The sequence below is a fragment of the Oryzias melastigma genome, linkage group LG3, assembly GCF_002922805.2.
Source record: "Oryzias melastigma strain HK-1 linkage group LG3, ASM292280v2, whole genome shotgun sequence".
Classification (NCBI taxonomy): Eukaryota; Metazoa; Chordata; class Actinopteri; order Beloniformes; family Adrianichthyidae; genus Oryzias; species Oryzias melastigma.
The window spans coordinates 25869996-25890577 of record NC_050514.1 but is presented as its reverse complement, the minus strand read 5'-3'; the positions used below and the strand labels follow the sequence as shown (position 1 = coordinate 25890577).

The 20582-nt window shown below is 36.8% G+C and overlaps 1 protein-coding gene across 7 annotated transcripts in view; it reads right to left on the bottom strand.

Moving 5' to 3' along the window:
- The window catches only part of si:dkey-205h23.2 (CUGBP Elav-like family member 4), a 174778-nt gene that overhangs the window by 7639 nt on the left and 146557 nt on the right, over positions 1-20582 (bottom strand). For 4 of the 7 annotated variants that reach the window (XM_024294949.2, XM_024294950.2, XM_024294953.2 and 1 more), the window contains 5 exons: positions 18905-19054; positions 18096-18158; positions 17451-17531; positions 14533-14676; positions 7117-7266 (listed from right to left, as the gene is read on the bottom strand). In XM_024294949.2, the coding sequence (XP_024150717.1) occupies positions 7139-7266; positions 14533-14676; positions 17451-17531; positions 18096-18158; positions 18905-19054 (566 nt within the window). In that variant the 3' untranslated portion in view covers positions 7117-7138. Of the gene's footprint in view, positions 1-1855; positions 1927-7116; positions 7267-14532; positions 14677-17300; positions 17532-18095; positions 18159-18904; positions 19055-20582 lie in introns of those variants that run through there. The other 3 variants (XR_002921667.2, XM_024294952.2, XM_036211237.1) reach the window with 3 other exon arrangements.

Sequence of the window (20582 nt, the reverse complement as noted above, 5' to 3'; positions counted from 1 at the left end):
ACACTTTGTTCTACCTTTCCATTCCTATAAATGAGCTTGTTACTTTTTCATAATAGATCTGTTTTCCTGACTGGGGAATTGAAATTTAAATTTCAGATTTCTTTCATGTAACAAAGCCAACCCAGCCATTAGTAACATATAGCTCTAAGAGTACCAATTACAGGTCCGCCCTGTCCTGTGGCTGTTTTCTTGTACATGAACTACAAACAAATGGTGGCCTGAAGTCATTTTATTAGTTTTTTTTTATAAAAACAGATTTTTATAAAAAAAAAAAAACAAAAAAAAAAAAACATTTTCACACTTCAGCTCTGTGAGATTGAGATTTTTTGTTCATCATAATCTTCATCAGGCTCCCCCACACTCCAACCATTTTTCATGCAATTTCATAAATAAATCGGGTAAGTCAGAATTCCCACCTTAATCCCTAACGACTAAAAAACTATATAGTACAGGATAATCTAGTACCCTGGATTTTAAAAGCAATTTGGACACCATGCTCACTCTTTTTTTATTTATGTTTTAACGGCAAGTATGACATCACCGATTTCACAAAGTGAAAATCTAATCAATACGAGCATTTTACGTCTATATGTGACTCCACTGTTTTCTGATGATGAAAACATTGATACTTTATTTAAAAAATGACATCAAAACACATTTTTTTCCACAAAAATGTTCAAAGGCAATGCATTGTGGTCTATATTTGCCAATATAGTAAACATCGAAGCACACTGGTTTCTTTTGGGAATTTTGGGAGGCACTGGGTCCCATTTTAGAGTCTTTGGTATGATTTGGCTGGGATTTGAACTCATGACCTTCCAGTTTTAGAGAAGACACTCCTCCAGAACGCCACATTAATAAACTGCTTACAAGCTTAATAGATGTATTAACTACCTTTGTCAACATTATATTGAGTGTTTTGCAGCACCTTATCTAAAGTGTTTTATAAGTCACTCGATTTTGTAATAGATTTTAATCGCATTACAAAATGGCGAACGCACTATATAGTGAGGGAATTCAGACATACCCCTTTCTCTTATCAATTAAGTTGATCAATGTAGTTTTGTTTAAAAAAATCTAGTTCAATAAAGTAAAACACAAAGACCTACTAGGGAAATTATCAAAATCCTAGGATCTAATTAAAATTACTGTATATCCTGAAATACAACAACAACACTTTTTACCATTTGGGTCTGAGTGTGTGCCCTACATTCATTTTTGTAGACTGAACCTATTAGAAATCCATCTAATCAACTTGGCCATAGCTAGCTTAACATTTTCAATGATCATATAGTTTTTTTTTTAATTCTTTAACACACACCCTTTTTTCATTTTTTTTTAAATGCAAAAATTCCATTCCAAAAGCTACTTTTGGGACAGGAGACTTTCAGAAAAGCTAGTAAAAAAGGGAATTTTTGAAGGTTTTTTTTTATTATTATTATTTTACCTTTACTGAAACAGAAATTAGTTGTTTAGTGATGTAAATGTGAAATACAGAGATAGAAAATACACCCATACACATGTACCGCACAAGAGAAAAGTATAACATCACAAGGGCACACAGTACAATGGCACAACAGGTTAGAGGCCACTTTCAGTTATAACCAATCAACCAGTCAGCACGTCATTTACAGGTACCACCCAAGAAGGCATCAATTACTGCACTCCACAGACTGCCATTATACAATATACAGTAAAAATATATTTATAGATATATATATATATATATAAAAGGAGGGCAGAATATAAAGAGATAGAGTTTAGAGAGATCACGGAACGCCACGTCATGCAACGCAGTCACAGTCCCACCACATGACGTCATCCCAAAGAAAATGACACCATGGGTTCAACTTACAGCTGTGGGAACTTGGCCCCGTGACAGTTGTCGGGGTGTGTGTGGCTATAGCGGAGAAAGGCCACCTCACACTGTGATTGGCCATATCAGGTTGCCGGGTTGTAGGGAGTGCAAATAAAAAAAACAAAGGAAACAGTGGGATTTTCTTTGCTTTAAGTCAGAATTCCAATCACCCCTTTCATGATTGTACTCTATACTCATTTACTCTGTCTGACAAATCAAAGGGTGTTTTCAAGGTGATTACCATGAAACAAAACCAACAGCAAGGTAACAAAGGAAGGAGAACAAATAATAGTCAGTACAGAAAATTAGCATTTTGAGCTTTGGTGTTTTTGGTGAAATTCTCTCAGGTTAACAACATTCCCAGGGTAAAAGGCTGAACTCATATATTCACAAAGATAACCCTTATGTCAGAACATTTCAGAAACTAGTCTTGTCTGTAGTAGTAATTGGTTTTGCCTTATGTTGTTTACGATGAGGGTGGCTTTGTATCGAGTGTTTCTTTTAACTTTCTGCATGAAGTTTATCTTTAAGTCACAAAATGCAATTTTTAAGTAAAAGAACTCCCGAATCCAGACGAAGAGAATTCTGTCTGATGGTGTTTTTTAATTTAACTTCAAAGCCAAATTGTCAGAGTAAAGGGAAAACAGAGCTTCAGGGCTTATCTGCAAATTGAAGTTTTGGGTTCTAAAAAAAAAACACAAAAGAAACTCATCATTCAGGTTCCATCAGTGTTTGTCATCAAAATGATGAAGCTTAGCAGGAATCCAGAGAATGAAGCTGTTCAACTTCAAGCAATTGTCTGCCATTGCGTAAGAAGTTATGCATGTCAAACTATTAAAAATAGTTCATTTTAAAGGATCTGCCTTACTTTGCCACACTATAAGTTTTACAGAAGTAAACGTTTTTTTGTGTGTTAAATGTCTCTGCATTTGCTGTGATTCAACTTTAAAGCAAAAATTAAGTAAGAACAGAAGAAAGACAGAAAAAAAATATGATACTGGACCAGAAATGGTGAAAAAAACATGAAACACACACTCAAAAACATGTGAACAAGACACGAAAATATTGTTAAAAGGCATTTGTAATTGGTGGTTTCCCAAGTGTATGTCAGTGATTGCCCTGTCATTCTGCGTTTCTGTGACACATTTCTTTTGTCCTTTTATGTCCAAAATCAAATTCAGCCCATTCCTTTGTCTTATTGGCAAGTCGGCTTTGAATGCTTCCCTGCAATTAGCAGGGCAAAAAGCTCCCTTCAAATACTCCTCGGACTTGGACAGCTTTAAAGTCAATTACAGATGCCAAATTGTGGCTTCCAATGAGCGAAACTCAATACCAGTTATTGGTATTATCACTATTTTATTTACAGACAAGTAGAAGTTTTATTATTTTAATGAAAAGTTATCTAACCAGTTCAGACTGCATGGATCAATTATATTTTAGCTTTGGCAGCTGTGCCTTGGAACAGATGGGTGATAATTATTTGAATCATGTGCCACAGTCAAAGTAGTCCATTGAGAGACATTGCTACTTTGAATAAACCATATTTTTGTGGTTATATCTGAAAGGTATGACTCATTAAGGGTAAAAATAAAGTAAATGAAGATAGTGCATGGTGAGATTGTGTCTTACAAAAGAGAAACAAAAGGGACAGAGAGAATAAACCAGGGGGATAATCATTATTATCACTATACGACGTATGCACTGAGGCTAAATTACATTTGGAACTGCTGCGCAGCATGCTTTTAATATCCACTTGTTTTATTTTTCCCTGACGAAAAAAAAAAAAAAAACTGCAACAAAATATAGTCAATTACCTAAATGTTAGTTAATAACACCACCCTGATGATACGTCTTTTCTAGATTGTTCTAACCAGAGGTCTGTGGTTGAAAAGGTCATTTTTTTACTACATGATCAGCAACAGGTATGCACTTGTAAAAATCTTTAATATTTTTGTTTACAACAGATTCCATTTTTACTGTTAGAACTTTGTTCTTTATGAAGCATATGACGCAGCAAATACTTTTTTTCAGATAATAAATAATTTTAATATTAAATACTCAGCTGACTTTTAACGGAAAGCTTTAGTAAGCATGACATCTAATGTGGATATTTACCCAAGTGTGAATGTGGTTCTACATAATAGATGTACTGGGACAACACTCTGCTGCTATGCACCACATCTACAGTGATCCCTATAGATGATTTGCTAGAGCATGAACATCACCAACTATAATGAGCAACATTCTCCAAGAATACTGGAGTTGAGCCTTTCATCAGGAAAAAAACAGACGTCTTTAAAGGAAACACACCTGAGGCAAAGGACCTAGAAAACCCAGAGCTCTGGTTATAAACCTGCAGTCCAGTAGACTAGACAAGAGCTTCTCTGCTGAGATTTTAAAGGTGCACTCTTACCACCTACAGATGAAACCGTATCAAAGTATATTATAACTCCCAATTCCTACTCATTCTAGAAAATGACTACAATAATTTTCCCAAAACAGGAATTATTCAAATGGTAAAATTAATGAGCACCTTTAAAATGTCTACAAGGTCAATGAAACTAGCTGCTAATGCACAAGACACCCAGAGTTCTTAAACTATAATTAAACAGCACTTTAATTCAACTAAAGGTCAGCGTCCTCCCTCTATTCTTTTCTATGGGTGTAATCGACCAACAGCTCTATAAACCCCCTGAAATGAATTCAAAACTGACTTAGACATCAATATTGTAATGCTGGAGACTTTATAATAATAACTTTACATGAATGTAGAGGACAGAACTTGAGACCAGTTTATGCTTTTATGTAAGCATCCCTATGAAGCACCAATGAGATGGTCTGATGGTACTTGAGATGGAGCAGATCTAGCTGAAATCTTCATCTAGATCTTCATTGGCAGTTGTATCTAATGACAATTTTCCTGTTATTCCATCATCAGCCACATCATGAAAATCCCACTAATTCAGTCCCTATAATACAAATATCTTCAATATATCTTGGAGATATTGGAATCCTATTTGGACAGGACCAATTGGGCTTGAACAATAAAGTAAGGTCAATGTGTTTCAAGGGAGCTCAACTTGTAGATTTTAGACATGCCAAAGTTCTAGATCAGGGGTCTGCAACCACATGCAGCTCCTAAGGAAAAATGCTATCGATGTGAATAAATAATGGGTTAGGTTGTGTTATTTAATTACGATATCTGTTTAGATTTTTAGTATGTCAAAAAGTTTAACAAAATGATAGTTGATTATTAATAGAATGATCTTAAAGCACAGATTTGTATCTTCTACTACACAACAGTGTCAAGTTGTTGTTCACGGGCAACGTTTTTATTGTATTTTATTGCATTTTTTGGATTCCACACCAATCTTGTCATGTTTAAGGTGACTTTCTTGCATAATTAATTCAAGTAAATCTGCTGTAAGATCTTATGTGATACAGGGTGTATTTTATTTTGAAAGGAACCTGTTCCTGTTGTCCAATGGAAAAAAAACAATTATATAGAAAAAATATTTAAAAAAAAATTAATTCAATAATTGTCATATTTAAAAGCTACGTTGTACAAATGAATGACTTTATTGCCATAAAACCATAAATGACTTGTGGATGTTCTAAACAGGCAGTTGGGACTTAACAGCTCTCACTGAGTTTTGGTCAATGAGAAACTTACTTAAATGGGTTTTTTAGTCCTAAAGGTTGCAGACCCCTGTTCTAGATAGATGCAACTGGCATTTAGATTCACTGATGTTAAGACAAGAAATAATATCAATTAATGTCTTGGATGAAACAACACAAATCCTATGTGTTTTTGGGGCAGCAAAAGTTCAAGAAAAAAAGATTAGGACTCATTTCTGATATCCTAGACAGGTCTAGTAGACTGAAGGTATAACAGATATCAGTTCTCTCCAGAGGGCATGATTATAGCAGGATAGGGACAGACCCTGAATGGAAGCAGACTAGAGCCTTTACAAAACTCTCAGATGCCTTTCACATAAATTGGAGCATGACGATGGGGTTAAAAATGCAAATAGGGATGGTGTGCATGAAACACTATAATCAAGTGCATTATTCATAAATATCTCTGCTATTAGTCGATGGGAATCCCCGAGGTTCAAATACCTATACCTGTGGAGGAACCAACCAGATCTCTTACTACTGACAAACAGCGGAAGAAGATAGTGTTGTTACATGAGAGCATGTATTAATGTTTTCGTCCAAACTGGGACGTTTTCTGGGATTGGGACATTCTGGAACTAACATGAGAAAACTGCAAAAAAGGAAGGCATCACACAATATAACATGGTTCAAACACTCACTGGGTTTCTGCTAAAGGAGTAAATACATCCAAAGAGGAGGAAATGAGATATCCTTGATGGGAAGGAAAGACCATATTGTTTTCCACATGAGTGGTCACTTGAACTTTACAACTGGTAAATAGGATGTTTTTTTAATTTACAGTAGCAAAGCTGTCTTTTAGAGACCTTGTATTGCTTGTGAATTAGTGTCTGAATTGAACAAGAGCAGACCTGTTGCTGATTGTGTAATAAGGATAGCATTTTGTGACCGACATTTTGCATTGTAATCTGTAATGACGTTTCGAAGTTTAAGAATAAAAACAGTCTCCAAAGACAGAAAGAAAGATAGGATATGGTCAAAATCTAAAATATATTATGTATTTATTAGCATAGGCCCATTATGAAGAAACAAACTGCATAAAGTATGGACTGTGACTGCAACACAAACACATTTACTTATCAGGATTGCACAAACTTTTGGTCAGTTAACTCAAGAAGACGCTAAAAAATACAGTTTTCTATGCTTGTTTTAAATTTGCTTGTATTCGTTTTAAATAGTCAGATCATGATCAGGTCATTTAGAAGCATTATTCAGAAATATAAAAATATGTATTTATTTTAACTCAAAAACTACTATTATAAATTCCCCTTTTTTTCACGACTGTGGATATTGAAATACGTACAGATTAAGTTTTACAATTGTTCTAGAAATATATACAGTATATTTATTTAATTTGAACCAATCCAGAAATTATAAATGTATGTAATAGTGAAAATAAAGAATTGCCATTTAAGGTTCAGAATAAGAAAATATTGTGCAATGAATGTTTTTGCATGCGTTTATACAAATGTTTAATGCACTGAACATTCAGACAGTGTTGTGACAGGACAAAGTAAATTCACTTTTTTGAGTGAAGTTCACCATTTGAGGTATTTCTTATGGGACGTGTGTAACTGTACCTGGGTACGGATAGCAGACGAGTCAATAAGGTCGGTTGGCATCCTTTGGCCGCTTTAGCTGCACCTTCAGCCTCTTCATGCCTATCTGAAAGCCATTCATCGCCTGGATAGCGGCTTGAGCACTGGATGGGTTATCAAAACTTACAAAGCCTGACATAAGACCACAGAACAGGAAAGAGAGGAGGCATGAAGGGAGAAAATGGACACAATGGGGGAGTGGGGTAGACACATGAAGAAAACACAGAAAATGAAAGAAGACAAGAGAAAAAAATCCTTTTAGTGCCAACAATGACACAACAATGGCTCTCTGTTTTTCTCTTTTCAGTGGATTAATTGAAACTTTATGAATTAAAAAGATAAGACACACCAAGACAAAGGCTAATAACTTCGATATTAAAATTCAAACAAAGAAGAGGTATTAGTTACCCAGTTTAACTTGAACAAAGAAACAGAAAGACAATAGCTGCTTAAAGATTAGAGAAAGGAAAAATGAATTAAAGTAGGGGTACGTTTTCAAAGCAAAGCCATGTTTGCAAATGTTACCCCAGTGTTTGAGGGATCCCAGAACAGGGAATGCAGGGACAGTTTATTCATGTGAAAGTGTGTTTGTAATTTGTGTGTGTGACTGAGCATGTATCTAAGTAAAGAGCAAAGGGCAGGGGGTCGTGATGAGATGCTTGGAGCAAGGTGTGCAGGACGGAGGTGCCTGCTGCTCTCAGTAATCACCTGGGTGTTGAGGCAGAATGAGCCCACAGCTTTCCCCACCGGGACTCCTTGCCTGCTCTTATCAGACACCTCTGTGATTGACAGGCAGAGTTTTCCGCCTGCCAGCTGATTTGATCACAGCGCTATAGGTCCAATTTAATTTGGGGAGAGAGGGCAGGCTTTTGTCAGTACGGGTGAGATAAGGCTGATGCTTTTACAAACCTTTTAAACAAACTGAGCAGGAAGGGCCCTGTCTGTTGGTACTGATCCTGTTCACACACACAGCTGCACACACTCACTTGCTTTAATGAATCCCCATACCCCACGTTTACATGCACCTACGGAAAAGGTGATTCTGAGGGTCAAAGGGCAGAGGGGAGAAAACAAAGTGTAAACTTTTGGTTAAAGAAACAACAAAAAAAGAAAAAAAAAACTTAATTTACTTTTAAAAACATTTCTGGATGTGAAAAGCACATTAGCAAAATAAACTATTTACAATGTAATTTTCCTAAATAAAGCTTTTTGTATAACCATATTATTCATCCATATAGATGACAGATTTGTTTTTTTCTATGCTCTAAAAATTGCAATAGTGCCTGCAAAGCTTGAAAATGCTAATTTCAAACTGAAAGAAATATCCTGAAGCTGCAAAGTGTCAAAATTTTGCATCAAACCTAAAAAATGTTTCAAATTCTGCAAAGTAGTGCGATTACCATCAAACTTTTTAAAGACCCACTCAAAAGAAAATTGTGTTTTTGGTGCTTTTAACGTTCTTGTGGCATTTTCATGATGAATGACATATATATAAAGAAAATTAAGCATAAATTTGCATTCCTGAGTAGGGTTTTATTCAAATCATTGTAAATCAGGAGCAGATGAAAAACATGCCGGTTGAAAAAGATTGTGGCAATGACGTAGAAGCTAAAATTGGCGGGTCACAAGCTGTTCCTTACTCCGCCCCATTCTGATAAATCCCCTTGTAGAAGACTAGATCTATTTTCATTTTCCTTGTCTAAGCTACCATCTGGCTCAAAACTATATGGCTATGTCCAAATTCCTACCATAATCCCTAACTACTAAAAAAAACATATATATATATAGTGCAGGACAATCTAGTGCCTTGGATTCTAAAAGCAATTCGGACACCATGCTCACTACTTTTCTTCTGTTTTTCTAAACACAGGTTATGACGTCACTGATTCCATGAAATGAAAATTGAATCAGTGCGAATATTTTACAACGTCTATCTGTGAATCCAGTGTGTTTTGATAATGACAATGCGGATGGTTCATTTTTTTACAAAAATTGTTCGACTGCAATGCATTGTGGTCTATATTCGCTAATGTAGTGAATGTATGTTAGTTTTCCGCAAAGACTTCTAGGGGGATTTCTAGTGGACTCAGTTTTGGAATTGTAGATGTGAAAAGTACTACAAATGGCAAACAAACTATATGGTGCACGATATAGTGAATAGGGAAAGAATTTGGAAATATCTTGTCTGGATATCTCTGATACTGCTCGCCATTTTTGTTGTACTGCTAATGTTAGCTTCGGGTTTTGAGGGGCTGTAAGCTAGTGGGAGAGAATATGACTGGAATTGGAGGCAAGCTTTCTCCGTGCCAATAGTCATGTCCACAATACAGTGGTTACATTTTAATGCAGCGAAAAAAGAAAAAAAAAGCATCAGAAAGAAGAAAAAAAAAAAAAAAACAACAAATATATGTCACACTTTTGGGAGAAAAATGAAATGCTTCTGTTCTGAACAATTTTTTTTTTCCCCAGTACAGTTCACCATCTACTGCAGGAGCTGATGACTTACTGTCCCACAATAGTCAGAGGAGGGAAAAAAAATAAAATAAAATAATATCTTGATGCAAATAAGAAAAATATCATAAAGTTTAAGAGGAGAACGATCAGATTCTCGTCCATGCTTGTTTTGGATGGCATTTATTCTTATGCGTTGCTGTTAGTAGCAAATACAGACCTGAAGAGCCGTCTAGCAGTTGTTGGTCAGAAAATAACATGCATATATATATATATGTGGCTAATATATTAGCCATTTATTTATTTTTTCATTTTTTTTTTAAATCACATATAAAACGGTCCTGAGTAGAAGTCGCACCCCGGGCCAAATTATGCAAAAAAAACTTATATTCAGAAAAGTATGGTAATAATACTTTAAAAAAGGAAAGCTTTTACAATAGATCAAAAGATGATTGGAGTGGAACTTAATAAAGAAGGCTGGTGTCAAACACGTGGAATCAGGAATTGTAAGGATTTGGCTATGTTTTTGCTGTTTGAATGACAAGTGTGGATTGCAAAACTCCATTGGAATAAGCCTTCCCATTTATCCTCATGCATTCTGTTTAGAGAAAGAGACGGTAAAACAAAAAATAAAAGAAAACGATTCAAAAAACTTTCATTCTTTTTAACCTTTCATTAACATTCAGCTTCAAACTATGTCTCAAAAACATTAATGAGAACAACATAAATGGCTTCTACAGAGAGTGCTGCCCCTCAACTGCCCTGATTTGCTTTGTAGGCAATTCAGGCATTTCATTCGATTAGTCATCTCTGACATTATGTTTTATATCTCGTTCACACAATTTCATTTTAATAGCTCCATAGTTAGACAGAAGAGCAGCTGCTTCACTGCCTTTATTATTTCTCTCTATTTTCCCTGTGTTTTTTAGTTAAATGAATTGGATCTGTATCAAAAAATCTCAGCTGAGAAACTGAAAAGCTGGAAAGAAATATTGTCAAGGTCTCCACAAAAACCTTATTTCTACATCACTTCTAAAGCTGTTTCTGAATAGTACTGATGGGAGGGGCTTATTCCCTGAAACCGGTCTCCATGGGTACCACTGGAAGTTCACGAGGACGATCCATGTCAAAGTTCTATCAACATCAATATCAGGTTTCTCAGCAACCATTGTGGTTACATTAATTAGTGGAAGATATTAATTTAGCAATTTATTCATTCACTGGACGCTGAAAGCTCCCAAACTAATGATTACAGACGCATCATAACTAACGAGCTGATGTTAATATCTTTTTAAAAATCCCGCTTAGATGCTGCACAGCTTACATTTCCTCAGCTTGAAAACAAACATTCTGCAGTGATTATATGTATTTGTGACATTTCTATTTTGAAGGGGCTCTGGTAGCATAAACAGTTGTGTTGGCTCTTTTATCCTCTCGTGCATTAGCAGTGCATTTGCATGTCCTTCTTTAGTTATTGTATGGTTTCATCATGACAGTAAGGGGTCAAATGAATGAAGCTCTGCATATCTGCAGAATAAATTGATACCACAAGCACTGACCTTCTGTGTCTTACAGTTAAATAGACAGAAAATGCTAAACGCCCCCGCTGACATGAACACCATAAAGAAATGGACCACATTTTCAGCAGCTTTTAAGGCACATTGGCAGTGAAAGCCATTTTCCTTGAATATGAAAAGCAATATTACTTACTGTGTGTGCTATCCTATTCTCCAAAGACCTTTTGAAATTTACTTTCATGATCATTCCAGCTAATTCCACTGAACAGGGTAGGCTTTGATCACTTTTTAAGTCAATATTGAGTGACTGAACTCAGGGGATTAAGTCTAATGTTTTGTCCATCGAGATCTGGGGTAAACTTAAAAGAATGTGGATTTTTTTTTCTCCTTCCTATGTTGTGTAAAGTGCTTCTGCTGTAGGAAATCAGGAACTTGGAGTATTACACTGCAGACAGATGGTAGACAGCAGCGTCTAGACCAGGGGTCACCAACCTGGTGCCCTCAAGGGCCACACAAATGACCCAAAATAGCAAAACTCACTAGTAAGTTGGGTCTAAAATTCCATTTTCTTCTGTTGCTATTTTTTATTGCATTTACATAGATTTAAAAATTAAAACGTCTTAAAAATATGCTCACGATGCATGAACTTTAGGTAAGTTCAAAGATCATTCATTTTGTAAAAAAAAAAATGCTGCAGATTTGGTCATTAGTTCAAAATGTGACAAGATTTGTTTAAAAATGTGTACGTTGATTTTTCGTTAACATTGCATAATTGATAGACTTGTTTGTTTATTTGCTATTTTGTGTATTTTTACATCAAAATCTAGAAAATACAACTTACTTTAGCTAAAGAATATGAAGTCACATTAGTGACAGTAAAAAAGAATCAAATTAATCAACCGTTTTATCTGGAAGTTTAAAAAAAATGTCAATTTAATATGAACAAAACTACATTTGTATGATGTGTGATTTATGGCTTAACTAATAGGGTCCTAAAATACCACTCACGTTGGGTTGAGGTGTTGACTAGAATTTTTCAAGAATGTAATTATACTTTTGCAGCCAATTATGTTTTTTTTTGTAAAGAAATTGTAGGTTTTTTTTTTTCTGAGATATTAATAGTTTAAGAAAAGAAATAAAAACTGCATAGAAGTTGATCGGTCGACTGTCCGCAGTGACACGTCAACACAAGGGATTTAAATCCGTGTGGAGACAACACCAAAAACTGAATATTGGTTCTTTTTGACAATTAGCCGCAAGAGCTGGATTGGGTTGTTGGATCGAGGCTGCAGCTCACATCTCTCTCAGGGAATGGGTCATATGGAGAGAACAAGTGGGACTTTATATTCCATTGAAGCAAACCAACGCAACATTATTCTACCAAAGCTGAACTTGATATTGTCACGATAAAAAGCTTTTTACATTTAGCCAAAATGAGGCTTTGTGCTGTGCAAACCTTTTCATATTGGTTTCTTGTGTTAGCTTTCCATTTCTGAAGTCTTGTGAGTTGTTCCAAAGCAACTTTGTATATCAAAGTCCACTTTAATAGAAAGGAAGGTTCTCGTCTTCTGACAAAGCAAACCTGCGGTCTATAGACTAACTGCATCTCAATGAACATCAACTTTTCTATGATAGATACGACTTTCACAGTCTTCCAAAGAGCACAAAGTGACATTGCTGAAAATCATTTTAGATTTTTCCAAGACTGACAGACAGCAGCAATTGATTCTCAAAGACTGACAGACAGCAGCAATTGATTCTCATGTATTACTCTTCTGTTTTTTCTTTTTGGATTCAATTTAAACTTGTTGCCATCTGGCTAAATTCAAATAATGATGTTTACTGTATTTGCAAAACTCCTAAATGTATTTAACCCTTCCTAAGAAAATAGTATCTTAAAAAAGCACCTGTAAAAACTAAAGTAAGCAATTTTTCTAAAGAAAATTGTATTAATTATTACCTAAGGATAGAAACACAACTATAGAACACAAATTAAAAGGGACACTGGTGAAGCAAAATGGCTGCTGCAGCACATGAGACAAGTAATACTAAAGTAAATTAATACTCAAAGTTAATGACGGTTGTATTGCGGCTACCTGAAAATATCAAAAGTAATTAACAGTGGCTGAATGTGAGATAGAAGTGAGAAGATAAAAGAACGGACACCAGAACACAAACTGGTGTCAGCTGGTTATTCTGCTCACCAATTGGATACTTAGTTTAGGTCCTAAGCGATCATGTTGTCTCACCTTCTTGTAGAATATTTAATACAACTGTTGGTTGGAAAATATTAGCTTAAAGTTCAAACTCTGCAGATAAGGCTCCGGTGTTAAAGGGTTAAACTCCATTTTTTTAAAACATCCTAATTACAAGGTCTCAAAAAGAAACATGGGACAGATAAGGTCACCCCCTCGTTGACCCTGTACTCATCCCTTTTTAACCCTTGAGGGTTGTAAGTAAGATGGATTGTTTCGAAGAGCGCACGTGTTTTAAGTGAAAAAAAGGAACCTTGTCTGACATGAATGGATGGAAGAGGAGTGGGGGAAAAAGCAAGAACTTTGCAGATCTACCAAATTAGAAAAAAAAAACAAAAAAAAAAACAGAGTGGGTCTCTTGAGTGCAGCTGTCCAAGTGAATCAACAGAAAAGTCCACAGCCGTCTGCTATTATCGCTTTAAGTCTGTGGATTCCACTCGTACTAACTCTAATCAAGTGGGTTTTGTTACTTCTAACCCCCCCTGCCAAAGCATTTGTTTGTAATTTAAAGTTTTTGGACCACCTATTGCTAAAGACAAAAAAAATAAAAGAAAAACCCAGAAGCACACACACACACACACACACACATATATAGAAAATGTGTTGTCATGCATTGTCTGCTGCTTCCTCTTCCATAGTTTTCCCTTTCTCTGCATGTGTTTTTGCTGTCAAACATTAAATGTCATGGCTTGGTTTGGATTGAAGTATCTTTACCTGTTTGCATGAATAACTTTAAATGCATTCAAACAACTTATTTAATTCAGTAATGCAATAGCCATAAGTCAAATATGTGTTTATCGCTCACAAATTTGGGGCATTTCACCCAATGAGTCTATTTTTGAGATTTCACTTTTTTTTTTTGCTTTGTTTTTTTTTCATACTTGGACTCCCAAACCCCCAATTTAAGGAATTCCAGTTTTTGGCACTTGGCTTCATTCATCAGAATCAGACTTTGCTGCTTGCTTTCTCATTATGCAATAAAACCAGGGACTATTGCTCATTAATTTCCCCTCTTACCCCCCTTGTGCAGTGGCATGCAACACCACTTTGAAAATGTTAATTACACCTCGATTAGGACTCACAGTTGGACTAAAGGCATAACAGTAATTGCGTAAAAGAAAAGAAAGGAAAGGAGTGCCAAATACAAAAGTATCTTTTTTTTTGTATTGACTCACCAAAACATTTGCTCTGATTGGTTGCTCTGTCCACAAAGACTTTGGCTGAGATGACGTTGCCAAAAGGTAGGAACATTTGCATGAGCTCAGCGTCTCCAAACTCCTGGGGCAGGTGGTAAATAAACAGGTTGCAACCTTCTGGCCCTGGTGAGGTGACAGAGACAACAGGGGGGTTATATGGGAACGTAAACAGGAGATGCCCGGGGTGACACACACTGACCCTTGTTACTCAGGTGATGACTATGAATCTAGAAGAGAATGAGGGAAAACCCAAATGATCTGGTTTGTCATAACTCATCATTTTAGCATTTCTATCGTGAGCAGATCTAAAATACAGCATATTTCAATTCTTACATCATTTGACAAACAGAAATGCAACATTTCCCCAGATTTGACTTATACCCTCACATTTGACTATTTTTCACAAATATGCCGGCTGAAACAACAACCTGCCAAATGTTAGATAGCTATTGAGACATTAAGAGGCTGGGCCAGGAAACAGATCACACATTAAGATGTAAGCAGAGTTTTTGTTCCAATTTCTGGGAGAAAGTAGGACTGTCTTCCAATCTCTCTCCATCCCTCCACACTCCTTGAGCTGGCTGCCACGTATTGTACAGGCCAATCTGGATAAAGGCAGAAATGAACTGGAGGCAGTCAAAGGGAGAGGGAGAGAGTAAACCATGGGCACGGGGAGGAGGCAGAGAGAGGGACGTGATGGACTCGAGGACAGTAAGCTTGGAGCTGGCTGTCTGGCTAGCTTTCTCTCCTGTCTCATTGCTCGGGCTGATAGCATGACAAGATGAGCTTGGGTCTGGTGAGAAGGCTGATAAGAGGACTGCAGTGTTAGCTGGCTGTAGTGCCGTTATGCCTCAGCAGGGCTGAGGACACACACACACAGACACAAGTTGGCAGAGATTTTTTTTTTTTTTTTTTTATAACAGTAAGAAGCTAAGACTTATTTCTGTTTGCTGCCTCTGTTTAATAAGATTCTATTGTAGCAATCTGTTCAGGTTGATAAACACAAAACAAACTTATTGGCTTAATTAACTTTAGGTGTTTGTTGAACATTGTATTTGTTACATAAATGTCCAAGTCTATTAAGTTGTTTTTAAAAAATATGTTTTTGTTTATCTTAGCATGTTCTTGTAGCATTTTGTCTGATTATAGGGGACATATATTAAGCAAATTAAGATACTGAGTATTTCTGTATACAAGTTGCTGTTAATCAGGGGGAGATGAAAAAATGTCGTTAAAAAAAGCTTTTAAATGTGATGTAAAGTCTATAATTGCATGCCTTCTGCATCCATTCTGACTTGTAGACAAATAGGTCCATGTACGTCTTCATTTTCCTCATCCCAGCTGGCATCCGGCCCAAAACTATACAGTTTGATTTCTCCGATATTGTTTGCCATTTTTGCTGCGCCGGTAACGTTAGGTTGGGGCTGTAAGCGAGTTGGAGAGCGTGTATGCACAAAGGGATGATAGGAAATAAGGGCAGGCTTACTCCTATTGGTCAATGCTTACTGCCCAACAGTCCTGCCCACAACTCTGAGATACATTTTTAATGGAAAAATGCCACTTTGCAGAAAATATGTTCTAGAAAAGGACAGTTTTTTGGGATTTTGAATAAAAACAACATGATCATATTTAAAAGACCACTGGGAACACTTTTACAATAGATCAAAAAATGATTGGTGTTTAATTTTATCTTACAAAAAAGAGTGGCAAAAGGTAAAACAGAAAAATATGATTATTTGAACAAACAAATTAATGAATATTATTCTATACATGTATACAGGCAGGTACTATTTTAATTAATTTCATTAATATTAGAGATAGTTTTGTTCTTACAGACCAATTTAGTGTTCAGATTACAGACTTTTAATGGAAAATAAAAGCACATGGTTTATTTTTCTTGTGTGATCTGGTTTAAATAAATCTTATTAACCTTGTGCTTTCTCATGGGGTCCAGATGACCCCACCCTTATATTGATATGTGATCCCTCCCATGACAATGGTGGACAGGATTTTATGTCCGCCACAGACACCAGTGAAGATAAAAATTCTTGAAAAAAAAAGTTCTGTAAGCTGTCTTGTGGGGTCCAGATGACCCTACTTTTAATGTACACATGCATAGGATAGCACAGGGTTGCTTGGGAAGACTGGACCCTGTGGTCACAGTCTAAACAAACTGGGAAATCATCAGTCAGGTGAAAAGATAAAATTCAAGAAAGGCACTAGATCAACCAAGCATAGACTTGTATAATGTCCTCTGTGGGTCTTTTCTATTACTTTTTAATAATAAGAAATTGGTTTAATCTTGAGTTTTTTTCAATCCCCTTTATTTTAGTAAATAAGCTAAAGTTTAAAATGATATTTTTCTCTGCATTGTGACATTCACTATAACTATGCATAAGATTAAAAATGTTTTTGTTTCAGGAGGTTGGAAACGCTCAATTTAAAGTCTATACACTGCCTCATACTGTATAATCATATGGTTGAAAAACTGACATTGACAAATGGAATCAAAAGTGATTTACCATCAAAGTATATTCCATGCCTTATTACCTCTGATGCTGTGGCATAAGAATGAAAGTACACTAGAAATGGTAAGAAATTATTATGCATGCAGCTAATTAATCTGATGAATATTTATAACCACTTAAACACATTGTAATGGACTGATTAAGCAGTCCAACGCTGTGAGTTTGAATTAGTGCAGTTTTTGAATAATGACAGCGTAACTTTCCGTCTCACTGCTAATGTTCTTCCCTTTAAAAGGGGAGACTTTTTGTCACATTTTCCCCAGCCGGCTTTTTCTCTCCATTGCTAATTCAAAGCAGTGCAGCTACATTAGAATGGAACATGGCAATTATCACCTTTTATCTTGGGTGGGCGCGTTTGCTCGCTCTTACCTTCCCTCTGTTGCTGGGGAATGATGGTTGGTTGCTGGGGGAACGCTTGGCTGATTGGCGCATAGGCGGCAGGGTAGGCTGCTGTTGCAAAGGGAGAACCAGTGATTTTTTTTTTTTTTTTTCCCACATTTCCATTTTCATATTTGAAAACAACAAAACTCAAATCATTATTCCATTGTTCATTTGCATCTTGTAGACGTTGCATAAATAAATTGCATTATGACTGAGGCTCATTTGGATGGTGGATCACTACACAAAGAGAGCTGCAAAGGGAGAGTGGAGTGCAGTTCAAGTAAGCAGACATACAAAGCAACAGAGGGAGACTAACACAGTGTTGATGAAAGCTGATGAAAGGCAAGAAGTAAGGGTTATTGGAGATGTCTGTCAGTCCTTGTGCATGAGGTAAAGGCAAATTTAAACCTTCAGCTGTACTTTTGTAAATTAAAAATGCATGTGTGAGACCATATTATTTAAATTTGAGGTATAAAAATCCAATAGCTTTGTTGCTGAAGTGTCTGGATGATTATTCGGTTATTTCTACTAATCATGATGCGGAGATCTGTTACCAAAGAAAAGGAAGTGGCAACAAGAAACGAGACAGATGGAGGAAGGGAGCAAGTAGTGAAGGAGGGAGAGACAGATCACCTGCGTAGTGCTGGACGCCAGCATAAGCCTGCTGAAGAGGGTCAGTCACCGTTGGACTCTGTGCTGTAGAGGGAAGGAAAAGAGATGGGGAAAAAAGAATGAGAAAGAAGACAATGGTGGCATAAGTGACAAAAATGATGGACTATTATGCGCACACTGTATTTGCTTGAAAATAGCAAGACAGAAACTGGCTCTGAAGAAATACAACAGGAGGTAAGATCACACAAGGAGTCAAAAAAAAAAAATTGGGTTGTCATATCTTTTAGTTCTTCAAAATGCCTGTTTGCCCCAGATGTTTGCATCAAATATTAACAACATGCCAAACAAACCGCTTTGTAGTTCATTACGATTGCAGCTGCCTTTGCATAATGCAGAGATAGGGAGTGAGTCTGTCAATTCTTCAGGAATCAGTCTTAGACAACATTAAGAAGCTAGGGGTTGGGCTGACACACGTCAAATAAACTATAATTGAGTCATGTGTAAACTGATAGATTCATCATGATTCAAGGCCAGGTTTCTCACAAGTGTGTCAAAGACCCTGTTGAACCTCAACAAACGGCATCCCAGGAGACACCAAATCAGAAGAAGATATTACCAAAAGTTAAGTAAAAATTACTCTTTTCTCCCTCTCAGTTGTAATATTTATAGTAAAATTGTCACAATGTGTCAGTCTACTCTGCATTGTGACAATTAGGCTGTAGTTCTCTTCAGATCTTTGGTACCAATAATAGCAGCTCAAATTTTCAGAGTAAAAGCAACAGTTACCACATCCCTGATGGATCTCTGATATCCCCTAGTAAACGTTTCACCTGGGTAAGGATGAATGCCATTGGTGTAGATGGGCTCAGATGTAGGCTGGCCATTGCTCTGAGGCGGGAGGGCACTGAATCCATTGACCCCGATAGGAGTGGCTATGCTGGGCACGGCAGTAGCAGAGATGCCTGGGGGTGTGCTGGTGCCTGCAGATAGATCATGTGTTAAACAAACAGGAAATATCCCTTGTTTACCTATAGAAAAACTAAACTGTGTACAAATAGTTTGCTGATTCCCATACAGTTCCATTTTATGTTAGCAAATGAAATGTAGAAAGTGGTAGGTTGTTCATACTAGATGAGCAATTGACACTCTGGAAATGTAGTATTTCTGTTGATTTTAATAACATTGTGAGTACAAATTACTCACACAAGAGACAAAGTAATGTGTGTTGTTGCAAATATTTAATACCACTTTAAAAAATCTTGCTCTGACTCTGTAAACATGCAGGAAGTAATCTTATTGGCATTGTTCAAATACTCTCATTACTCCCTAATGCTACGGTCACAAATACATCTGCCACTGTGCGCTGGGGAGACATCGGCAGAATCTTCAAGATTTCATGCCGCAACCCCATTTTTTTGAAAATAGCATGACCATGAATGTAAACAGTGGCAATCAGGTGGCAGTTAGGCGGCAGTCAAGCGGCTATCAGGTGGCGGTCAAGCGGCCATCAGGTGGCGGTCAAGCGGCCGTCAGGCAGCTGACAGGCATGCAGAACGGCCCCCTTTTTTATGGTGGTCAGTGGCACTTGATGTGGACGACCGCCATGCGGAGACACTTACATATCATACAGTCAGAGCTGCTGCCATCTGGCGACCCGACTGCCACCTTCCTCCGTCTTGCCCAGCTGTCGCCCAATTTTTTATGGCGTCATCCCTGTCGCCCAATTTTTTTATGGTGTCAGCCCTGTCAGTCCCTGGACTGCCACTGCGCGACTTTGAAATGTTCCCAGTTGGCCACAGACCGATGCCAACTTTTACAGAAAAATTGTCCTGTCTGCGTAAAATTTTAACTTTTTCCTAAAACCTCCACAGCCATAGTGTGGCATGTAAAAATGGAACTCCTGGCTCCAGTTTTCAAATGTCACCATGTGGCCACCTGCCGAATTTACTGAAAAACTTGCATTTAGGTCACCAAGCGGTGACTTTTTGGGATATGTGATCTTTGTCTAAACGTGTTGCAAGTAACGGTCAGCGTGTATTTCTTTTTTTCTGAATTCCCTCAGTACTCCCTAACCCCTCAAAGACTATGTTAGCTGGATTTTTTATCATGTACTTTGTACACATGCTCAATTTTTTTTGTTTTTTAAGCAGAAAATATGTTGTCATCCATTTGCAGAAGTAAAAATCTGATAAATATGAACATTTGACACTGGCTATTTCTTCTTCTATAGATCTTATGATGAAAACTTGGATAATTTATTAAAAAATAGTTTAAACATTGCAACAACACACTGTATTTTGGTCTATAATCAAGTGAGCATTGATGCACACTAGCTTTTTACAGGGACTTCTGGGAATATTTCAGGACAAAATGGTGTAGCCCCTATTTAAAGCACTAAACAGTGAGTAGTGAGGGAATTAGGACACAACCAGTGAGTCAATGTTGTATGGACTTTGAGATGAAGGAGAGCCAAGTGCAGCATATGCAGCTTAAAAGAGTAGTAGTAGG